The sequence below is a fragment of the Babylonia areolata genome, chromosome 16 (assembly GCF_041734735.1).
Source record: "Babylonia areolata isolate BAREFJ2019XMU chromosome 16, ASM4173473v1, whole genome shotgun sequence".
NCBI classification, from domain to species: domain Eukaryota; kingdom Metazoa; phylum Mollusca; class Gastropoda; order Neogastropoda; family Buccinidae; genus Babylonia; species Babylonia areolata.
Genome location: NC_134891.1, coordinates 20,657,677 through 20,678,041, shown reverse-complemented (window position 1 = coordinate 20,678,041; position 20,365 = coordinate 20,657,677). Strand labels below are relative to the sequence as shown.

The 20,365-nt window shown below is 40.4% G+C and overlaps 1 protein-coding gene across 1 annotated transcript in view; it reads left to right on the top strand.

The window, feature by feature from the left end:
- Positions 1-18,402, top strand: part of LOC143290917 (peroxisomal acyl-coenzyme A oxidase 1-like) — a 37,982-nt gene extending 19,580 nt beyond the window's left edge. The window contains exons 9-14 of the mRNA XM_076600477.1: positions 590-780; positions 3,834-3,986; positions 6,777-6,882; positions 8,938-9,078; positions 13,959-14,165; positions 18,071-18,402. Of these exons, the coding sequence (XP_076456592.1) occupies positions 590-780; positions 3,834-3,986; positions 6,777-6,882; positions 8,938-9,078; positions 13,959-14,165; positions 18,071-18,160 (888 nt within the window). The 3' untranslated portion in view covers positions 18,161-18,402. The remainder of the gene's footprint in view (positions 1-589; positions 781-3,833; positions 3,987-6,776; positions 6,883-8,937; positions 9,079-13,958; positions 14,166-18,070) is intronic.
- The last annotated feature ends 1,963 nt before the right edge of the window (positions 18,403-20,365 follow it).

The following is a 20,365-nucleotide window of genomic DNA, read 5'->3' as shown; positions in this document are numbered from 1 at the left end:
CAGCAGGCACTTGGCGCACTGAAAAAGAACCCATGGCAACAAGAGTGTTACCCTCTGGCAAAATTCTGCAGCAGAAGTCCACTCTTGACAGGTACACAATTATATATAAGAACATGCACTCTAGGCCTGACTAAGCACGTTGGGTTATACTGCGGGGTCAGTGCACATATGGCCAGCAGTTTCAGTTTCAGTTTCAGTAGCTCAAGGAGGCGTCACTGCGTTTGGACAAATCCATATACGCTACACCACATCTGCCAAGCAGATGCCTGACCAGCGGCGTAGCCCAACGCGCTTAGTCAGGCCTTGAGAAAAAAAAAAGAAAGAAAAAAAAAAGAAAAAAGGTTGATAAATAATAGATAAGCGTAAATAAATAAGTAAATAAATACATGAATAGATAAATAAATAAATAATAATTATAATATGAAAAAAAAGGTAGTAATAATAATAATAATAATAATAATAATAAATAGGAGATGTGGTGTAAGCGTATACAGATTTGTCCGAAGGCAGTGATTGCCTCCTTGAGAAACCGAAACCAATACTGAAACTGAAACTGAAAGAAAGTGAAACTCTCCCCCCCTCCTCACAGCTGCACGCTCTGTCGGCGGGGCTGAAGGCCCTGAGTGCCTGGGAGGCTGCTGAGGGGTTGGAGCAGTGTCGCCTGGCCTGCGGGGGTCACGGGTTCAGCCACGCCAGCGGCATCCCCAAGGTGTACGGCTCCATGGTGCCCTACATCACGCTGGAGGGGGAGAACACCGTCATGATGCTGCAGACTGCCAGGTGAGTGAAACTGAGAATACTGCCAGGTGAGAAAACTGCCAGGTGAGAATACTGCCAGGTGGGAAAACTGCCAGGTGAGAAAACTGCCAGGTGAGAATACTGCCAGGTGGGAAATCTGAGAATACTGCCAGGTGAGAATACTACCAGGTGGGAAAACTGCCAGGTGGGAAACTGGGAATACTGCCAGGTGAGAAAAGTGCCAAGTGGGAAAACTGCCAGGTGAGAAACTGACAATACTGCCAGGTGGGAAAACTGCCAGGTAAAACAGGTGAGAAAACTGCTAGGTGAGAAACTGAGAAAACTGCCAGGTGGGAAAACTGCCAGGTGAGACAGGTGAGAAAAACTGCCAGGTGAGAAACTGAGAATACTGCCAGGTGAGAATACTGCCAAGTGAGAATACTGCCAAGTGGGAACTCTGAGAATACTGCCAGGTGAAAATACTACCAGGTGGAAAAACTGTCAGGTGGGAAACTGAGAATACTGCCAGGTGGGAAAACTGCCAGGTGAGACAGGTGAGAAAAACTGCCAGGTGAGAAACTGAGAAAACTGCCAGGTGAGAAAACTCTGTCTTGGTGACTGCCATGAGAAAACACTGTCATGATGACAGACTGTTGAAAAAAGCACTGTCATGATGACTGCCAGGTGAGAAAACTCCATCATGCTGATGACTGCCAATTGAGAAAATACCTGTCATGATGACTGCCAGGTGAGAAAGCACTGTCATGATGACTGCCAGTTGAGAAAACACCTGTCATGATGACTGCCAGTTGAGAAAACACCTGTCATGATGACTGCCAGTTGAGAAAGCACTGTCATGATGACTGCCAGTTGAGAAAACACCTGTCATGATGACTGCCAGGTGAGAAAGCACTGTCATGATGACTGCCAGGTGAGAAAACACCTGTCATGATGACTGCCAGGTGAGAAAACACTGTCATGATGACTGCCAGGTGAGAAAGCACTGTCATGATGACAGCCAGGTGAGAAAGCACTGTCATGATGACTGCCAGGTGAGAAAGCACCTGTCATGATGACTGCCAGGTGAGAAAGCACTGTCATGATGACTGCCAGTTGAGAAAGCACTGTCATGATGACAGCCAGGTGAGAAAACACCTATCATTATGACTGCCAGGTGAGAAAACACTGTCAAAGTAAGGGAACTAACTCCTACAATATTTCCTTCTCTTTTCTTCTTCTTCATTTGTGGGCTGCAAGACCCACGTTCACTCGTATGTACACGAGTGGGCTTTTACGTGTATGACCGTTTTTACCCCGCCATGTAGGCAGCCATACTCTGTTTTCAAGGGCTGCATACAGGGTATGTTTTTGTTTCCATAACCCACTGAACGCTGACATGGATTACAGGATCTTTAACGCATGTATTTGATCTTCTGCTTGTGTATACACACGGAGGGGGTTCAGGCACAAGCAGATCTGCACATATGTTGACCTTGGAGATTGGAAAAAATCTCCATGAGGCGCCGTTACCGAGATTTGAACCGGAGACCCTCAGATTGAAAGTACAAAGCTTTAATAACTTAGCTGTTGGGTCCATCTGTCCATATCTAATTTGGAGGAGAAGCAGTATATTTTCTGCATTTTTTCTGCATCAGTATGGTATGGAAGCCTGCCGAGGCTGTGGACTTTCCAGGGTTCAATGGGTTAACTCTCTCCATACGAACGGCGAAAGAGACGACGTTAACAGCGTTTCACCCCAGTTACCATCATCAAAATATTGCAAGCGGAAGGCTCTTATACTGAAGAGGTGAATGTTGACAAAGAATACCACAGTTCTGAAGACGGAAGCTAAAGGTTGGGTCATTCAGACACCCACTGGACATCCGAGGGGTCTGTGTAGAGGAGAAGAGAGGACTGGCCGTACTGAGTGAGTTAAGGCCAGACTTGAAAGAGCTGAGCGCAGGGATTTGATGAAGCCAAAAAAGGGAGATCATTACTTGTGTAGGGTTCCAGAGACAGAGAAAGGACTGAGGCTGATTTTCAGAGTGTTTGAATGTGGGAATGTGGCAACAGTTGGGGTCTGGTTCAGAGCTGATCTCAGAGGGGGGTGGGGGGGAGACGGGGTGTAGAGGTGAAGGCAGTCACGTAGATAGAATGGAGCAGATTTCTCCAAACATTTGCGACAGGCGTTGCGAATCTTGTTCTTTATTCTGTGTGAAGCAGGGAGCCGTTGGAGAGTTTGCGATGAGAGAGGCGTGATGTGCTCCAGTCTTTTCTTTCTGAAGATGAATCAAAGTGGCTGAGTTTTGTATGCATGTATGATCACACACACACACACACACACACACACACACACACATGCATGGTGCATGTACACATAAACAAAACAATAAATATGTTTATGTAAAAAAAAACCCAAAAAAAACCATGGATGTTTTACAGTTTGTTTTTCATGATGACAAAGAAATACGCATTTATAATGTTACATAATTATAGTGTTCAGTTGGTACTTCGTTTTTCATGAAGACAAGAAAATACACAAATGATGTTACATGCTTATAGTGTTCGGTTGTGCTTGAGGTTTATGAAGATTCAATTTAAAAAGTTATTTTTAGTATCTTGCTCCAGCCAGGGAGTTTTTGTTTTGTTTTATATTGTTATTTTGTCTTGTCTTTTGTTGTTGTTTTTTATTATTACATACGACGCACATCATCAGACAGGGGAGCACAGCAGAACCAAGTGTAGATTAACAGACTTGATGCTTCCTGCAGAACTCAGAACTCAGAACTCAGAAATGTTTTATTGTAGAAGGCCTTCTGACCCATTACAATGTTGAGCACACACACACACACACACACACACCCCATCCCACACCCCCACACCCCCTCCCACATCTCCCCCCCTCCACACACACACACACACACACACACACTTGCGCACGTGCAGACTCGATTTTGTAAAACCGGGCATGCAAACACATGAATCGAAAAATCAAAAAGGTAAATGCCTTCCATCGTGAGCAAGTCCGCTTAAACATGTACGTTCGTTGTTTTAAATGTATAACAATTGCATTCTTGCATTGATGCTTCCTGCAGATACCTGGTGAAGTGCCAGCGCTCCCTTCAGCGTGGGGAACCGCTGCCCAGCCTGATGAGTTACCTGAAACGTTCACCTGTGACCGGCAGCCGACTGGACGGTCAGCTCCACCTGCCTGACATTGTGGACATCTATGAGCACAGGGCCGCCAGGTATGGGAAGCAAGTTTCAGTGGCTCAAGGAGGCGTCACTGCGTTCGGACAAATCCATATACGCTACACCACGTCTGCCAAGCAGATGCCTGTACCAGCAGCGTAACCCAACGCGCTTAGTCAGGCCTTGAGAAAAAGAAAAAAAGAAAAAAAAAGAAAAACACATAAAAAAAAAGAACTACTACTAATAATAATAATATGTATAAGGCGCAAAAACTTGATGAAGTCAACTATAAGCGTACAAAAAAAAAAAAAAAAAAAAAAAAAAATATATATATATATATATATATATATATATAAATAACAAACTAAATAAATAATAATAATATGATTTTAAATTTTTATGGGAAGCAAGGAAAAGAGAACGATGATAATGATGATAATAATAAGAAGAAAATGCAGGCTTACATAGCGCAGTACCTTCATCTCAGATGCGGCTCACCGCGCTTTGCAATAAAATATACAAATTTAAGACCAAGTGACGTAAAATTTGTACAAAGTCAACACAGTCCCACTTGACATTGGCTAAAATATACACACTTAAGACGAAGTGACATAAAAAAAATATGTGATTTTGTTGGTATCAGTGACTTCTTGTGAAGATAAGTGATTTTGTTGATATCAGTGACTTCTTTTGAAGATAAGTGATTTTGTTGGTATCAGTGACTTTTTAGGAAGATAAGTAATTTTGTTGGTATCAGTGACTTCTTTTGAAGATAAGTGATTTTGTTGGTATCAGTGACTTTTTGTGAAGGTAAGTGATTTTGTTGATATCAGTGACTTTTTAGGAAGATAAGTGATTTTGTTGGTATCAGTGACTTCTTTTGAAGATAAGTGATTTTGTTGATATCAGTGACTTCTTTTGAAGATAAGTGATTTTGTTGGTATCAGTGACTTCTTTTGAAGATAAGTGATTTTGTTGATATCAGTGACTTTTTAGGAAGATAAGTGATTTTGTTGGTATCAGTGACTTCTTTTGAAGATAAGTGATTTTGTTGATATCAGTGACTTTTTAGGAAGATAAGTGATTTTGTTGGTATCAGTGACTTCTTGTGAAGATAAGTGATTTTGTTGGTATCAGTGACTTCTTTTGAAGATAAGTGATTTTGTTGGTATCAGTGACTTCTTTTGAAGATAAGTGATTTTGTTGGTATCAGTGACTTTTTGTGAAGGTAAGTGATTTTGTTGATATCAGTGACTTTTTAGGAAGATAAGTAATTTTGTTGGTATCAGTGACTTCTTTTGAAGATAAGTGATTTTGTTGGTATCAGTGACTTTTTGTGAAGGTAAGTGATTTTGTTGATATCAGTGACTTTTTAGGAAGATAAGTGATTTTGTTGGTATCAGTGACTTCTTTTGAAGATAAGTGATTTTGTTGGTATCAGTGACTTCTTGTGAAGATAAGTGATTTTGTTGGTATCAGTGACTTCTTTTGAAGATAAGTGATTTTGTTGGTATCAGTGACTTTTTAGGAAGATAAGTGATTTTGTTGGTATCAGTGACTTCTTTTGAAGATAAGTGATTTTGTTGATATCAGTGACTTTTTAGGAAGATAAGTGATTTTGTTGGTATCAGTGACTTCTTGTGAAGATAAGTGATTTTGTTGATATCAGTGACTTCTTTTGAAGATAAGTGATTTTGTTGGTATCAGTGACTTCTTTTGAAGATAAGTGATTTTGTTGGTATCAGTGACTTTTTGTGAAGATAAGTGATTTTGTTGATATCAGTGACTTTTTAGGAAGATAAGTGATTTTGTTGGTATCAGTGACTTTTTAGGAAGATAAGTGATTTTGTTGGTATCAGTGACTTCTTGTGAAGATAAGTGATTTTGTTGATATCAGTGACTTCTTTTGAAGATAAGTGATTTTGTTGGTATCAGTGACTTCTTTTGAAGATAAGTGATTTTGTTGATATCAGTGACTTTTTAGGAAGGTAAGTGATTTTGTTGATATCAGTGACTTCTTTTGAAGATAAGTGATTTTGTTGATATCAGTGACGTTTTGTGAAGATAAGTGATTTTGTTGATATCAGTGACTTTTTAGGAAGATAAGTGATTTTGTTGGTATCAGTGACTTCTTTTGAAGATAAGTGATTTTGTTGATATCAGTGACTTCTTTTGAAGATAAGTGATTTTGTTGATATCAGTGACTTCTTTTGAAGATAAGTGATTTTGTTGATTTCAGTGACTTTTTATGAAGGTATTTTGAGGTTCTAGCATGTAGGCAAGACAAAATTTGAAGCTGTGAAGGCACCCAACAAAACAATCAGTTTGTTGCTCTCCCATATCAAAGGATGCATGATCAGACTGATTTCTGACGGCCTCAATAGCCGAGTGGTTAAAGTGTTGGACTTTTAATTTGAGGGTCCTGGGTTCGAATCTCGGTAACAGCACCTGGTGGGTAAAGGGTGTAGATTTTTCCGATCTCCCAGGTCAACATACGTGCAGACCTGCTAGTACCTGAACCCCCTTCATGTGCATACGCAAGCACAAGATCAAGTACGCGCGTTAAAGATCCTGTAATCCATGTCAGCGTTCGGTGGGTTTTGGAAACAAGAATACACCCAGCATGCACACGCCCGAAAACGGAGTATGGCTGCCTGCATGGCGGGGTAAGAATGGTCATACACGTAAAAGCCCACTTGTGTACATTTGAGTGAACGTGGGTGTTGCAGCCCATGAACGAAGAAGAAGCAGGATGAGGAGGAGGAGGAGGACGAGGAGGAGGAGGACGAGGAGGAGGAGGAGGAGGACGACAACGACTGATGTCTGACTGTTCCCTGTCTCCACAGGTTGGTTCGTGCAGTGTCAGACAAACTGGAGGCAGCGGCTGGCCGAGGAGAGAAGCCGTATGCAGCGTGGAACAACAGTTCTGTGGAGCTTGTGCAGGCTGCCACTGTGAGCTGGAGCAATTTCTTTACTCTCTCCACTCATGACTCTTGGAACTACTTATAATTTTTGCCGAAAAGTCATCAGCCTGAGAACAACAAAAAATCACAAAAATTTGACTGAAATCTCTTTTACTTTCTCCCCTCATAACTCTTATTTGTATTTGTATTTGTATTTCTTTTTATCACAACAGATTTCTCTGTGTGAAATTCGGGCTGCTCTCCCCAGGGAGAGAGCGTTGCTACACTACAGCACCACCCATTTAAAAAAAAAAATTTTCCTGCGTGCTCTTTTCTTTGTTTTTCCTATTGAAGTGGATTTTTCTTAATAATTTTGCCAGGAACAACCCTTTTGTTGCCATGGGTTCTTTTACGTGCGCTAAGTGCATGCTGCACACGGGACCACAGTTTATCGTCTCATCCGAATGACTAGCGTCCAGACCACCACTCAAGGTCTAGTGGAGGGGGAGAAAATATCAGCGGCTGAGCTGTGATTCGAACCAGGGCGCTCAGATTCTCTCGCTTCCTAGGCGGACGCGTTACCTCTAGGCCATCACTCCACTTGGAACAACTTGTAATTTTTGCCAAAAAGTCATCAGCCTGACAACAACAAAAAATTCACAAAAAAATTGACTGACGCTCAAAAATGTAAGAGCATACATTTTATTGAAGGAGAATGAATGGAGAATGATGGCCTAGAGGTAACGCGTCCGCCTAGGAAGCGAGAGAATCTGAGCGCACTGGTTCGAATCACGGTTCAGCCGCCGATATTTTCTACCCCTCCACTAGACCTTGAGTGGTGGTCTGGACGCTAGTCATTCGGATGAGATGATAAACCGAGGTCCCATGTGCAGCATGCACTTAGCGCACGTAAAAGAACCCACGGCAACAAAAAGGTTGTTCCTGGCAAAATTCTGTAGAAAAATCCACATCGATAGGAAAAACAAATAAAACTGCATGCAGGAAAAAATACAAAAAAAATGGGTGGCGGCTGTAGTGTAGCGACGTGCTCTCCCTGGGGAGAGCAGCCCGAATTTCACACAGAGAAATCTGTTGTGATAAAAAGAAATGCAAAATACAAATACAAATCATTATGTTCAGTGTTGACTGGATGAGGTGATCCACAACCATGAGAAGAAAAACCAAGATTTTTAGGGGGGTGGGGGGGGGGGGGGGGTGAAGTTTCTGTATTTCATGGGTGGAAATATATTGCTGAAATATTTGTGAATGTATTTGGACACAATAATCAGTAATACGGTTTTGTTGTTTTCCTCCACTTCTGTGTTGTTCCATACACAAACACTCACCCCCACCCCTACATATCTGCACACCCACCCACCCACCTGCACACAAAAACTATGATGCAGTTTTATAAAACACACACAGACACACACACAGACACACGGACACACACACACACACACACACACACACACACGGACACACACACACACACACACACACACACACAGACACACACAGACACACACAGAGACACACACACACGCACACTGTAAACTTTGATCCTACTTCTGATGAAGTCCAAGTGTATATATACATGTGTGTGTGTGTGTGTGTGTTTTATATAACTCCATGTATGTGGTACTTGCCAGTTAATACAGGTGCTGTACAGTGTTGAAATATACTGCACTGTACTGCACAGCACTGTACTGTACTGTACTGTACTGTACTGAACTTTACTGTATTGAACTCTACTACACTGCAATATACCGCTACAGTATGCTGTGCTGTGCTATGCTATGGTATGCTGTACAATACTATACTGCTCACACACACACGCACACACACATATGCACACACATACACAAGAAGTAGGATCAAAGAGCACATCACAATGCTAAGACAAGATATATATAGATACAGATACATGTCGTTTGTTTTTTTCTTGAATGCTTTCTTATGCTGTTGTAAGCCATCAAGCACTTTTGTATTATGTAATGTTTCTTTCGAGACGCTTAGAGCCCTTTATAGCGGGGAGGTTGCACCATGTAAGTACTAAATATTATCATTATTATAACACAGATAATGGCACTGATCCTCACAGGCCCACGTCAAAGCGTACGTCGTCAAGTCGTTGGCAGAGACCGTGTCGACGATGACAGGCAAGCTGAGAACTGTGGTGGAGAAGCTGTGTCAGCTGTACTCTGTTGTCGGCATCCTGGCATCGCTTGGAGACTTCCTGGAGGTGAGACTGATCAACACTTTAACTCTCTCCGGACGAAGAAATGCTCACGCATCCCTACACAAAACATATTCGGATTCGGACGAAGGAATGGAATAGCATTCTTCGAAAGTAAATTCCCATCATGCGCTGTACACGTGATTTTGTGATTAGCCAAGCAGAGTGCGCTATTCTGGGTCACTCCACAATCGAACAGTATGATTGGTCAGCCTGGAATGTGTGGCCCGTCTTGCACACACGCTGACAAAGTCACTGACCGGTCGTCTGCTCGCGTGCCAGCCTGTTAGCAAAGCAGGCTCTTCTCAGAATGTTGCGAAGCGAACATGGCAGTGACGGCAACGTTTTAGGGTTGCCGAAGTACTTGAAATGCTACAAACTGAAGGGTCGGACATTGAAGAGGTGGATGATGACAAAGAAGAAAGCAAATTTAATGCAGAAAGCGAGCATGGGTATGGTGATTCAGGGTGAAAAATTGGCAGTATTTTCTACATATGGCAAAACTGTAAAAATAAGATGAGAAATTTGATTTTTTTTTTATATGTAATAGCTCAACACGTAATAAACCAGTTCTGAAAGTTTCATTTTCTTACACAATATTTTTTTCAAACCCTTACAAATGGGCCGTCTGTGGGGAAAAGCAAGGGAGAAAACTTGTTGTCCCGAGTGAGTTAACTCTTTCATAGGCGACTTTTGTTGACAAGACTTCTTCTTCGTCTTCTCCTTCTGCGTTCGTGGGCTGCAACTCTCACGTTCACTTGTTTTGTACACGAGTGGGCTTTTACGTGTATTTCCCTTACCATTTAGGCAGCCATACTCCGTTTTCAGGGGGTGTTGACTAGACAGTGCACTGCCATAGGCGACTGTTGTTGACATGGAGGTGTCATGTTGATAAGACCACCTTGTAACAAAGCTTGACAGCTGCAGCTAGTTTCCCACCCATAGACCTCTGAACAACCTTTGCCCCCTGACCGAGTTTGAAGGGAACAAGTCCATGGAGTGATGGCCTAGAGGTAACGCGAATCTGAGCGTGTTGGTACGAATCACAGCTCAGCCGCCGATATTTTCTCTCCCTCCACTAGACCTTGAGTGGTGGTCTGGACACTAGTCATTCGGATGAGACGATAAACCGAGGTCCCGTGTGCAGCATGCACTTAGCGCATGTAAAAGAACCCACGGCAACAAAAGGATTGTTCCTGGCAAAATTCTGTAGAAAAATCCACTTCGATAGGAAAAGCAAATAAAACCGCACACAGGAAAAAATACAAAAAAATGGGTGGCGCTGTAGTGTAGCGACGTGCTGTCCCTGGGGAGAGCAGCCTGAATTTCACACAGAGAAATCTGTCATGATAAAAAGAAATACAACTGCAAATAAAAATTGTGCTGTTCTGACATGAACCGAAGCCTTTGACTGAGAGCGTCCTTTCTAAAAACATTTTGCGCTGGGGGGGGCGTTTTTCACACAGAAACTTGGTGGTGAAAGTGTTAATATGGAACCTAACGATGATAATGAACATTAGAAAAAAAAAAAAAAATGACAGCTGAGCTTGATCAATACTTTAATAGTGAACCTAATGATGATTCTGAAAATCAGAACAAAAAATATGACAGCTTTGTGGGAGGCGAGCTTGATCAACACTGTATTACAGAACTTATCAATGATGATGAAAACTGGACCAAAAAATGACAGCTTTAGTAGAAGAAGGCTTGATCAAAACTTTGATACAGAATCAAACAATGATTATGAAAATTGAAACAAAAAATGACAGCTTTAGTAGAGGCGAATTTGATCAACACTTCAATACTGAACCTAACGATGATTATGAAAACTGAAACAAAAAATGACAGCTTTAGTAGAGGCGAATTTGATCAACACTTCAATACTGAACCTAACGATGATTATGAAAATTAGAACAAAAAATGACAGCTTTAGTAGAGGCGAATTTGATCAACACTTCAATACTGAACCTAACGATGATTATGAAAATTAGAACAAAAAATGACAGCTTTAGTAGAGGCGAATTTGATCAACACTTCAACACAGAACCTAACGATGATTATGAAAATTAGAACAAAAAATGACAGCTTTAGTAGAGGCGAATTTGATCAACACTTCAACACAGAACCTAACGATGATTATGAAAATTAGAACCAAAAAAATGACAGCTTTATGGGAGGCGAGCTTGATCAACACTTTGATACTGAACCTAGCAATGGTAATAAAAATTGGAACAAAAAACGACAGCTTTAGTAGAGGCGAAATTGATCAACAGTTTATTACTAAACCTAACGTTGATAATGAAAATTAGAACCATAAAAATGGCAAATTTAGTGGTTAGAGATTGATCAACAGTTTATTACTGAACCTAACGATGATAATGAAAATTAGAACCATAAAAATGGCAAATTTAGTGGTTAGAGATTGATCAACAGTTTATTACTAAACCTAATGTTGATAATGAAAATTAGAACCATAAAAATGGCAGATTTAGTGGTTAGAGATTGATCAACAGTTTATTACTAAACCTAGCGTTGATAATGAAAATTAGAACCATAAAAATGGCAGATTTAGTGGTTAGTGATTGATCAACAGTTTATTACTAAACCTAACGATGATAATGAAAATTAAATCCAAAATCATATGCAAACACAGATACAGTAGAAGTTTGGATACAAACATGTGCATATCAATATAAGAACTTGTGCATACACACCCACATGCACAACACACACACACACACATACACACACACACACACACACACACACACATGTTTGAACATGAGCAGCACATTACACATTGGAATGGGGCTGATGACTAGATCTTCAAGCAAACGGTTGTTGACTGCTTTGGGAAAAATGCTATTAGTTAAGTGATTGGTTTTGGTAAATACTTCCTGTACCAATGATAATGATGATAACAAAAATCAAAATAAACAGTGACAGCTTTAAAATAAAAAATGACTGTGTTAGTACTAAACCTTATAATGATAATGTACATTAGAATCAACGCTGAAAGCTTAGCTTTAACCCTTTCAGCTTTAGTACTAAACGTAACATTAATAAGGAAAGAAAAAAAAGGACACTTTGTCCTAAACCTAGTGATGATAAGGAATATTCGAAACACACACAAGAAAATGACAGCATAGGTTTAGTATTACACATAACGACAACTTAACTTTATTAATAAACCTAACAGTAATAATGAAAAATGAAAAATCAATATTGTAAGCTTAACTTGAATTCTGAAACTAACGATGATGATGAACATTAAAATCGACTCTGAAGGCTTAGCTTTGATACTGAACCTAACAATAACAAGGGAACTTTTGTGAGAGTTTATTGTACAAATTTGTGAGAGTTTATTATACAACTTTCCCAAACTGAGATAGTTCATATACATCTGTCTAAAACTGACCATCCACAGCTAAATGACAAGTTACACAGGTCAGCAAAGACAGTCAAACAGCGCTTCATTTTTTTGCATGAACTGGTCATAGATGTGTGTCAGATTTTATATGTGACATTAATAAAAAGAAAATGGTCATTTAGAACAGTACAGTTTCAGGTCAACAGGGGTCACTGGGACACATGAATGATACTTGCATTGATTCAAGTAATTTATCAATGTTTCATCCTCCCCCCTCCATCTTTGATTTATATAAAATAAGGAATGGAATGCACATGAGACCATAAGATACAGCAAAAAAACCCAACAACAACAACAAAAAACAACAACAATAACAACAACAAAAAATAACAACACACACACACACACACACACACACACACACACACACACACACACACACACACACACACACAAAGAACAACTGTATACAGGAATTTCTTTTGAGAAAAAAAATTAATTTTTTTTTCCTCCCTATGAAGGATGGTTATGTCTTTTTACACAGGATTTTTTTTTTTCAGAAACAAATTGCTGTGGAATCTATTTTATTTCAGATTGTTTTATTTCTCCCTGTAAAGGATGGTTACCTCATTTTTTACATGTTTTTTTTTTTTTTTCAGAAAAAAAATTGCTGTTGACTTTACTTTATTTCAGTTCATTTCATTTCTTCCTGTGTGGGTGTATGTGTGAATGTGTGTCTTCATGTTTTACATTTATTTGCTTATTTATCATCATTGTTGTCTTATTTATTTATTTATTTATTATTATTATTATTTTTTTATTATCATTACTACTACCTTTTTATATTATAATTATTATTTATTTATTTATGTAAGCTTATCTATTATTTATTCACCGTTTTTATTATTATTATTTTATTTATTTTATTTTATTTTATTTTTTCTCAAGGCCTAACTATGTGCGTTGGGTTACGCTGCTGGTCAGGCATCTGCTTGGCAGATGTGGTGTAGCGTATATGGATTTGTCCGAACGCAGTGACACCTCCTTGAGCTACTGAAACTGAAACTGAAACTCATTTCTTCCTATAAAGGATAGTTAAATTTTTTATTACACAGCATTTTTTTTTCTTGGAAAAAAGTGCTGTAGAATTTATTTTATTCTATTTTGTTTTATTTCATTTCTCCCTATAACCCTATAAATGGTGTTTACATCTTTTTTTGATGGATTTTTTTCCAGAAAAAATTGCTGTATAATTTTGTTTAATTTAATTTTATTTTGTTGTATTTTATTTTATTTCATTTCTCCCTATAACCCTATAAAGGGTGTTTCCATCTTTTTTTGATGGATTTTTTCCCAGAAAAAATTGCTGTAGAATTTTGTTTAATTATATTTTATTTTATTTCATTTCATTTCTCCCTATATAAAGGATAGTTACGTCTTTTTTTAACATAGGATTTTTTTTTTCCAGAAAAAAATTGCTGTAAAATCTATTTTATCTCCCCCTCCCTATATTAAGGATGGCTACGTCAGCAGTCAGCAGTCGGCCATGCTTCGAGAGCGTCTCCTCGGCCTTCTCGCTGACCTCCGACCCGACGCGGTGGCGCTGGTGGATGCGTTTGACTTCCCGGACGCTGTGCTGGACAGTGCGTTGGGGCGGTGGGACGGGCAGGTGTACGATGCCCTGTACGACTGGTCCCTCAACAGTGCCATGAACGAAAAACAGGTAGGTTCAGGTGCACGATGTCCTTTACGACTGGTCCTTCAACAGTGCCATGAACGACAAACAGGTGAGTTCAGGTGTACGATGCCCTGTACGACTGGTCCCTCAACAGTGCCATGAACGAAAAACAGGTAGGTTCAGGTGTACGATGTCCTCAACGACTGGTCCTTCAACAGTGCCATGAACGACAAACAGGTAGGTTCAGGTGTACAATGCTCTGTACGACTGGTCCCTCAACAGTGCCATGAACGACAAACAGGTAGGTTCAGGTGTACAATGCTCTGTACGACTGGTCCCTCAACACTGCCATGAACAACAAACAGGTAGGTTCAGGTGTACGATGCCGTGTATGACTGGTCCCTCAACAGTGCCATGAACGACAAACAGGTAGGTTCAGGTGTACGATGTCCTCAACGACTGGTCCTTCAACAGTGCCATGAACGACAAACAGGTAGGTTCAGGTGTACGATGTCCTCAACGACTGGTCCCTCAACAGTGCCATGAACGACAAACAGGTAGGTTCAGGTGTACGATGTCCTCAGCGACTGGTCCCTCAACGGTGCCATGAACGACAAACAGGTAGGTTCAGGTGTATGATACCCTTTACGTCTGGTCCCTCAACAGTGCCATGAACAACAAACAGGTAAGTTCAGGTGTACTATGCCCTGTACGACTGGTCCCTCAACAGTGCCATGAACGACAAACAGGTAGGTTCAGGTGTACGATATCCTGTACGACTGGTCCCTCAACAGTGCCATGAACGAAAAACAGGTAGGTTCAGGTGTACGATATCCTGTACGACTGGTCCCTCAACAGTGCCATGAACAACAAACAGGTAGGTTCAGGTGTACGATGTCCTCAGCGACTGGTCCTTCAACAGTGCCATGAATAACAAACAGGTAGGTTCAGGTGTATGATGTCCTTTACGACTGGTCCCTCAACAGTGCCATGAACGACAAACAGGTAGGTTCAGGTGTACGATGCCCTGTACGACTGGTCCCTCAACAGTGCCATGAACGACAAACAGGTAGGTTCAGGTGTACGATGTCCTCAACGACTGGTCCTTCAACAGTGCCATGAACGACAAACAGGTAAGTTCAGGTGTACGATGTCCTCAACGACTGGTCCCTCAACGGTGCCATGAACGACAAACAGGTAGGTTCAGGTGTATGATACCCTCTGCAACTGGTCCCTCAACAGTGCCATGAACGACAAACAGGTGAGTTCAGGTGTACGATGTCCTCAACGACAGGGCCCTGAACAGTGCCATGAACGACAAACAGGTAGGTTCAGGTGTACGATGTCCTCAACGACTGGTCCCTCAACAGTGCCATGAACGACAAACAGGTGAGTTCAGGTGTGTGATGCCCTGTACAATGCCCTTTACGACTGGTCCTTCAACAGTGCCATGAACGACAAACAGGTGAGTTCAGGTGTACAATGCCCTCAATGACTGGTCCCTCAACAGTGCCATGAACGACAAACAGGTAGGTTCAGGTGTACGATGTCCTCAACGACTGGTCCCTCAACAGTGCCATGAACGACAAACAGGTAGGTTCAGGTGTACGATGTCCTCAACGACTGGTCCCTCAACAGTGCCATGAACAAAAAACAGGTAGGTTGAGGTGTGCAATGCTCTGTACGACTGGTCCCTCAACAGTGCCATGAACGACAAACAGGTGGGTTCAGGTGTACTATGCCCTGTACGACTGGTCCCTCAACAGTGCCATGAACGACAAACAGGTAGGTTCAGGTGTACGATGTCCTTTACGACTGGTCCCTCAACAGTGCCATGAACGACAAACAGTTGGGTTTCACTTTTATTGCTGTTATTGTTATCCTTATTATTTTCATTTTGTTGTTATTGTTATTATTATTGTTGGTGTTATGATTATTATTGTTGTTGATGGTGCTAGTGTTATTATTGTTGTTGTTCATATTGTTATGATGATGATGATGATGATTATTATTAATATTATTATTATTATTACTACTACTGCTGCTACTATTACTATTATTACTATTGTTGTTGTTGTTGTTAGTAGTAGTAGTAGTAGTATTGTTATTATTATCATTATTATTTCATCATTATCGTTATTATTATCATTAATAATATTATAGTTATTGTTAGTATTATTATTGTTGTTGTTGTCATTGTTAGTAGTATTATCATTATTATTGTCCTTGTTGTCTTTGTTGTTGTTGTTGTTGTTGTTGTTAATGAAGATAATATTGATATATTGTACTTGTATGACACAAACTCTCCATAGATGGGCTCTAAGCGCCTCACATGAAACAGTACATATGTAACAGTGCATTATATCACACAAGAGTACATGAAGACATTGTTAAGAGTACATGAAGACACTGTTGTTGTTATTATTATCATTGTTATTATTTGTAATTATTCTGCTATTGATAGTAGTAGTAGTAGTAGTAGTAGTAGTATAGTAGTAATAGTAGTATTTATAAAAGAGGAAGGTAACAGAATGGTTAAGATGCTCATCTGCCTATACAGTGACTGTGATGGTCTTGGTTCGAATCCTAGTCTCAGCCCTTCTCCAGAGTTTGACTGGAAAAATCAAGCTGATCTTCAAGACGTTTTGACGAGATGATAAACCGAGGTCCCGTGTGCAGCATGCATTTGGCACACTGAAAAAGAATCCATGAAATGTTGTCCTCTGGTAACATTTTTGAAGAAGAAATCCACTCTGATAGGTACACAAATACATTTTGGTGTCATATACCGTACCATGTCAAACTGATGCAAACTAGGCCTATCGGTTTGCTCTGCTTGGCCAAATTTCGCGCGGCTAACAGTGAAAAGACGAGCCGTCTTGCCCGGTCCGCTCTTAGCCAATCAAACGTCTCTAAAAGCTATAAGCGCTGAATCATTCCTTTGGCCATTGGTATTAGACCAGTGTGTGTGCATGACAGTGTGCGTGTATGCATTTGTACATGTGTAGTTTGTGTGTGTGTGTGTGTGTGTGACCACCAGATCTAATCAGAGTAGAGAGGGTTGCACTTACAGGGATCTCACAGCATGAAAATTTTCCACACCAAACACAAGCTGGGCTAATTTAAAAATTTGTCTGCTACACTACTGAAAAAAGAGATTGGCAGATATTCCAGTATCAATGTTCAGTTTTCATAGCCCCTTGTTTCTTCATATGCTTAAAAATTTTTTTTTTTTTATGCATTTAGCTTTTTATTGAATGGTACTGATCAAGTGTTCTATTAAAATTCCAAGACTTTTACAGATCCCGAATGGCAAAAAACATAGTTTCCCAAAACTTTTCAAGCCCTGGAAATGGTTCTCACATTTTCCCAAGACTTTTCCAGCCCTGGAATTGGTTCTCTCATTTTCCCCAAAGACTTTTCCAGCCCTGGAATTGGGTCTCTCATTTTCACCCCAAAGACTTTTCCAGCCCTGGAATTGGGTCTCTCATTTCCCCCTCAAGACTTTTCCAGCCCTGGAATTGGGTCTCTCATTTTCCCCCAAGACTTTTCCAGCCCTGGAATTGGGTCTCTCATTTTCACCCCAAAGACTTTTCCAGCCCTGGAATTGGGTCTCTCATTTTCCCCCAAAGACTTTTCCAGCCCTGGAATTGGGTCTCTCATTTTCACCCCCAAGACTTTTCCAGCCCTGGAATTGGGTCTCTCATTTTCACCCAAAGACTTTTCCAGCCCTGGAATTGGGTCTCTCATTTCCCCCCCAAGACTTTTCCAGCCCTGGAATTGGGTCTCTCATTTTCACCCCCAAGACTTTTCCAGCCCTGGAATTGGGTCTCTCATTTTCCCCCAAGACTTTTCCAGCCCCGGAATTGGTTCTCTCATTTTCCCCCAAGACTTTTCTCCAGACTCAGTGTCTCCGTAAGAACGCAGCACCTGTGTGATTTGTGTGACAGGTACTGGACACGTATCACAGGTACCAGCGACCCTTCATGGAGGCTCAGTGGGCCAAGACGCCGCAGGTGTTGTCCGTCTCCCGTCTGTAGCTGTCCGCAGTGGTCAGCCGTTCTGCTGCCGTGGGACGGAATGCGGCACTGCCTTCAACCTGTCGATCAGCAGTGTCATACTGTATGATTATTCAGTGATCACAGTGTCATCATACTCCATGATTATTCAGTGACCATGGTATCGTACAAAATGATTATTCAGTGATTGCAGTGTCATACTCCATGATTGTTCAGTGACCACAGTGTCATCATACTCCATGATTATTCAGTGACCATGGTATCTTACTTTATGAGTATTCAGTGACCATGGTATCATACTCCATGATTATTCAGTGACCACAGTATCATCATACTCCATGATTATTCAGTGACCACAGTGTCATCATACTCCATGATTATTCAGTGACCACAGTGTCATCATACTCCATGATTGTTCAGTGACCATAGTGTCATCATACTCCATGATTGTTCAGTGACCACAGTATCATACTGCAAGATTATTCAGTGACCACAGTGTCATCATACTCCATGATTGTTCAGTGACCACAGTGTCATCATACTCCATGATTGTTCAGTGACCACAGTATCATCATACTCCATGATTGTTCAGTGACCACAGTGTCATCATACTCCATGATTATTCAGTGACCACAGTGTCATCATACTCCATGATTATTCAGTGACCACAGCATCATACTGCAAGATTATTCAGTGATTGCAGTGTCATACTCCATGATTATTCGGTTATCATAACAGCATCATGCTCCATAATTATTCAGTAATCAGAATGACTGATGTCAGTTTTTCTGAAAATCAGATGGGTAAAAAGTAGTTATTCCAACCGGAAAATATTATTAGAGTGCACTCTTTTTATTTTACAACAAGGGAGGTAATATAATAAGGGAAGCTACTAGTTGCAGCTACTAATTCCTGATATGAGTGGAGCAGTTGTTTGCACAGGACAGAAATCAGACCACTGCTAGAGTCTGCACCAGTGGGTCATGGTAAGTATGTTACATTAAATGTAATTCTAGAGGGGGAAAAATCCTTTATTCTGTTGAGCAGTTGTTCCCATGGAAGTTCTTGTTGCAGTGAGTGTGGTTGTTTTGGGGCTTTTAAAGAGTGTGAAGTTTGTGCTGCAAACTGTAACTTTCACAACACCGACAGTCTTCGTTGGCTTTCATGGGCAGCCATCATGATGATCATGTTAAGAGTGTTAGTTGTAAAATCTGACATCTGCACATTTGGAGTTGGTTATAGATTTTATAGCTTTTGGGCTCAATTTTGTTGTGAATAGCGCACTTTCATTTAAAAAAAACACTGGGCACTGGGGAAAAAACAGATATATATATATATAGACACACACATGAAGTTTGTGTTGTTTTAAAACAGCTGGTCTCTCTTCTGATAATTAAGTGTGCATTATTCCATTCGCATATATGTTCATCATGTACTGTGTAATCTTACATGGTTGCACTGTTTTGTTTACCATTCAAATTTTCCATGCGGCTTCATGGGGTGTATTCTAGAAGAAGAAAAAAGCAAACCCATTACATTTAGCATGTCTGTCCTGTCTCTGCAAGAAGGACTGGGGAGGAAAAAAGTAAAAAAATAAAAACAAGAGAGGCAAGGCCTTCAAGACTCACTTGTGATACACTTTAAAAAAAAAAAAAAGCCAAGCTTTTTATGTATTGAGTATAATTTCAAAATGTAATGTTTAAGATGAGAAAGATTAGTTTAAAGCAAATTAAGTCCCATAGCATTAATTACAGAGTAATTTCCCTTTTTTTACCCTCTGCACCAAAACATTTGCAAAAAATAAATAAAACTTCCATGCTTAGCAAAAGAAGTTCCTCTTTGAACAAAAAATGATAATAATGACTGCTCTTGTTGTTGGGTCAGAATATCAGATCAAAGTGCCAAGTTCAGAGAATACCAAAAAATATAACAGTAAATGCAGTTTGCATATAATTAGGCTTCATTAGACAACCGAATACCGGGTTAAAACACAGACTCACTTTGTTTACACAAGTGAGTCAAAACCCAAAAAAAACACAGCAGTGTGAATAGGTGTCCGGTTTCAAAACCTGACATCAGGGAAAAAAAAATGAAACAAGACTCATGGTCTGTCTCTGTCACAGTTGGACATTAAAAAAAGTAATTCAGGCTTAGTAATAATGTAATTTATATAGCGCCATTCCATGTAAAACATGCTCATTTCCACTGTGCAATGTATAAAAAAAC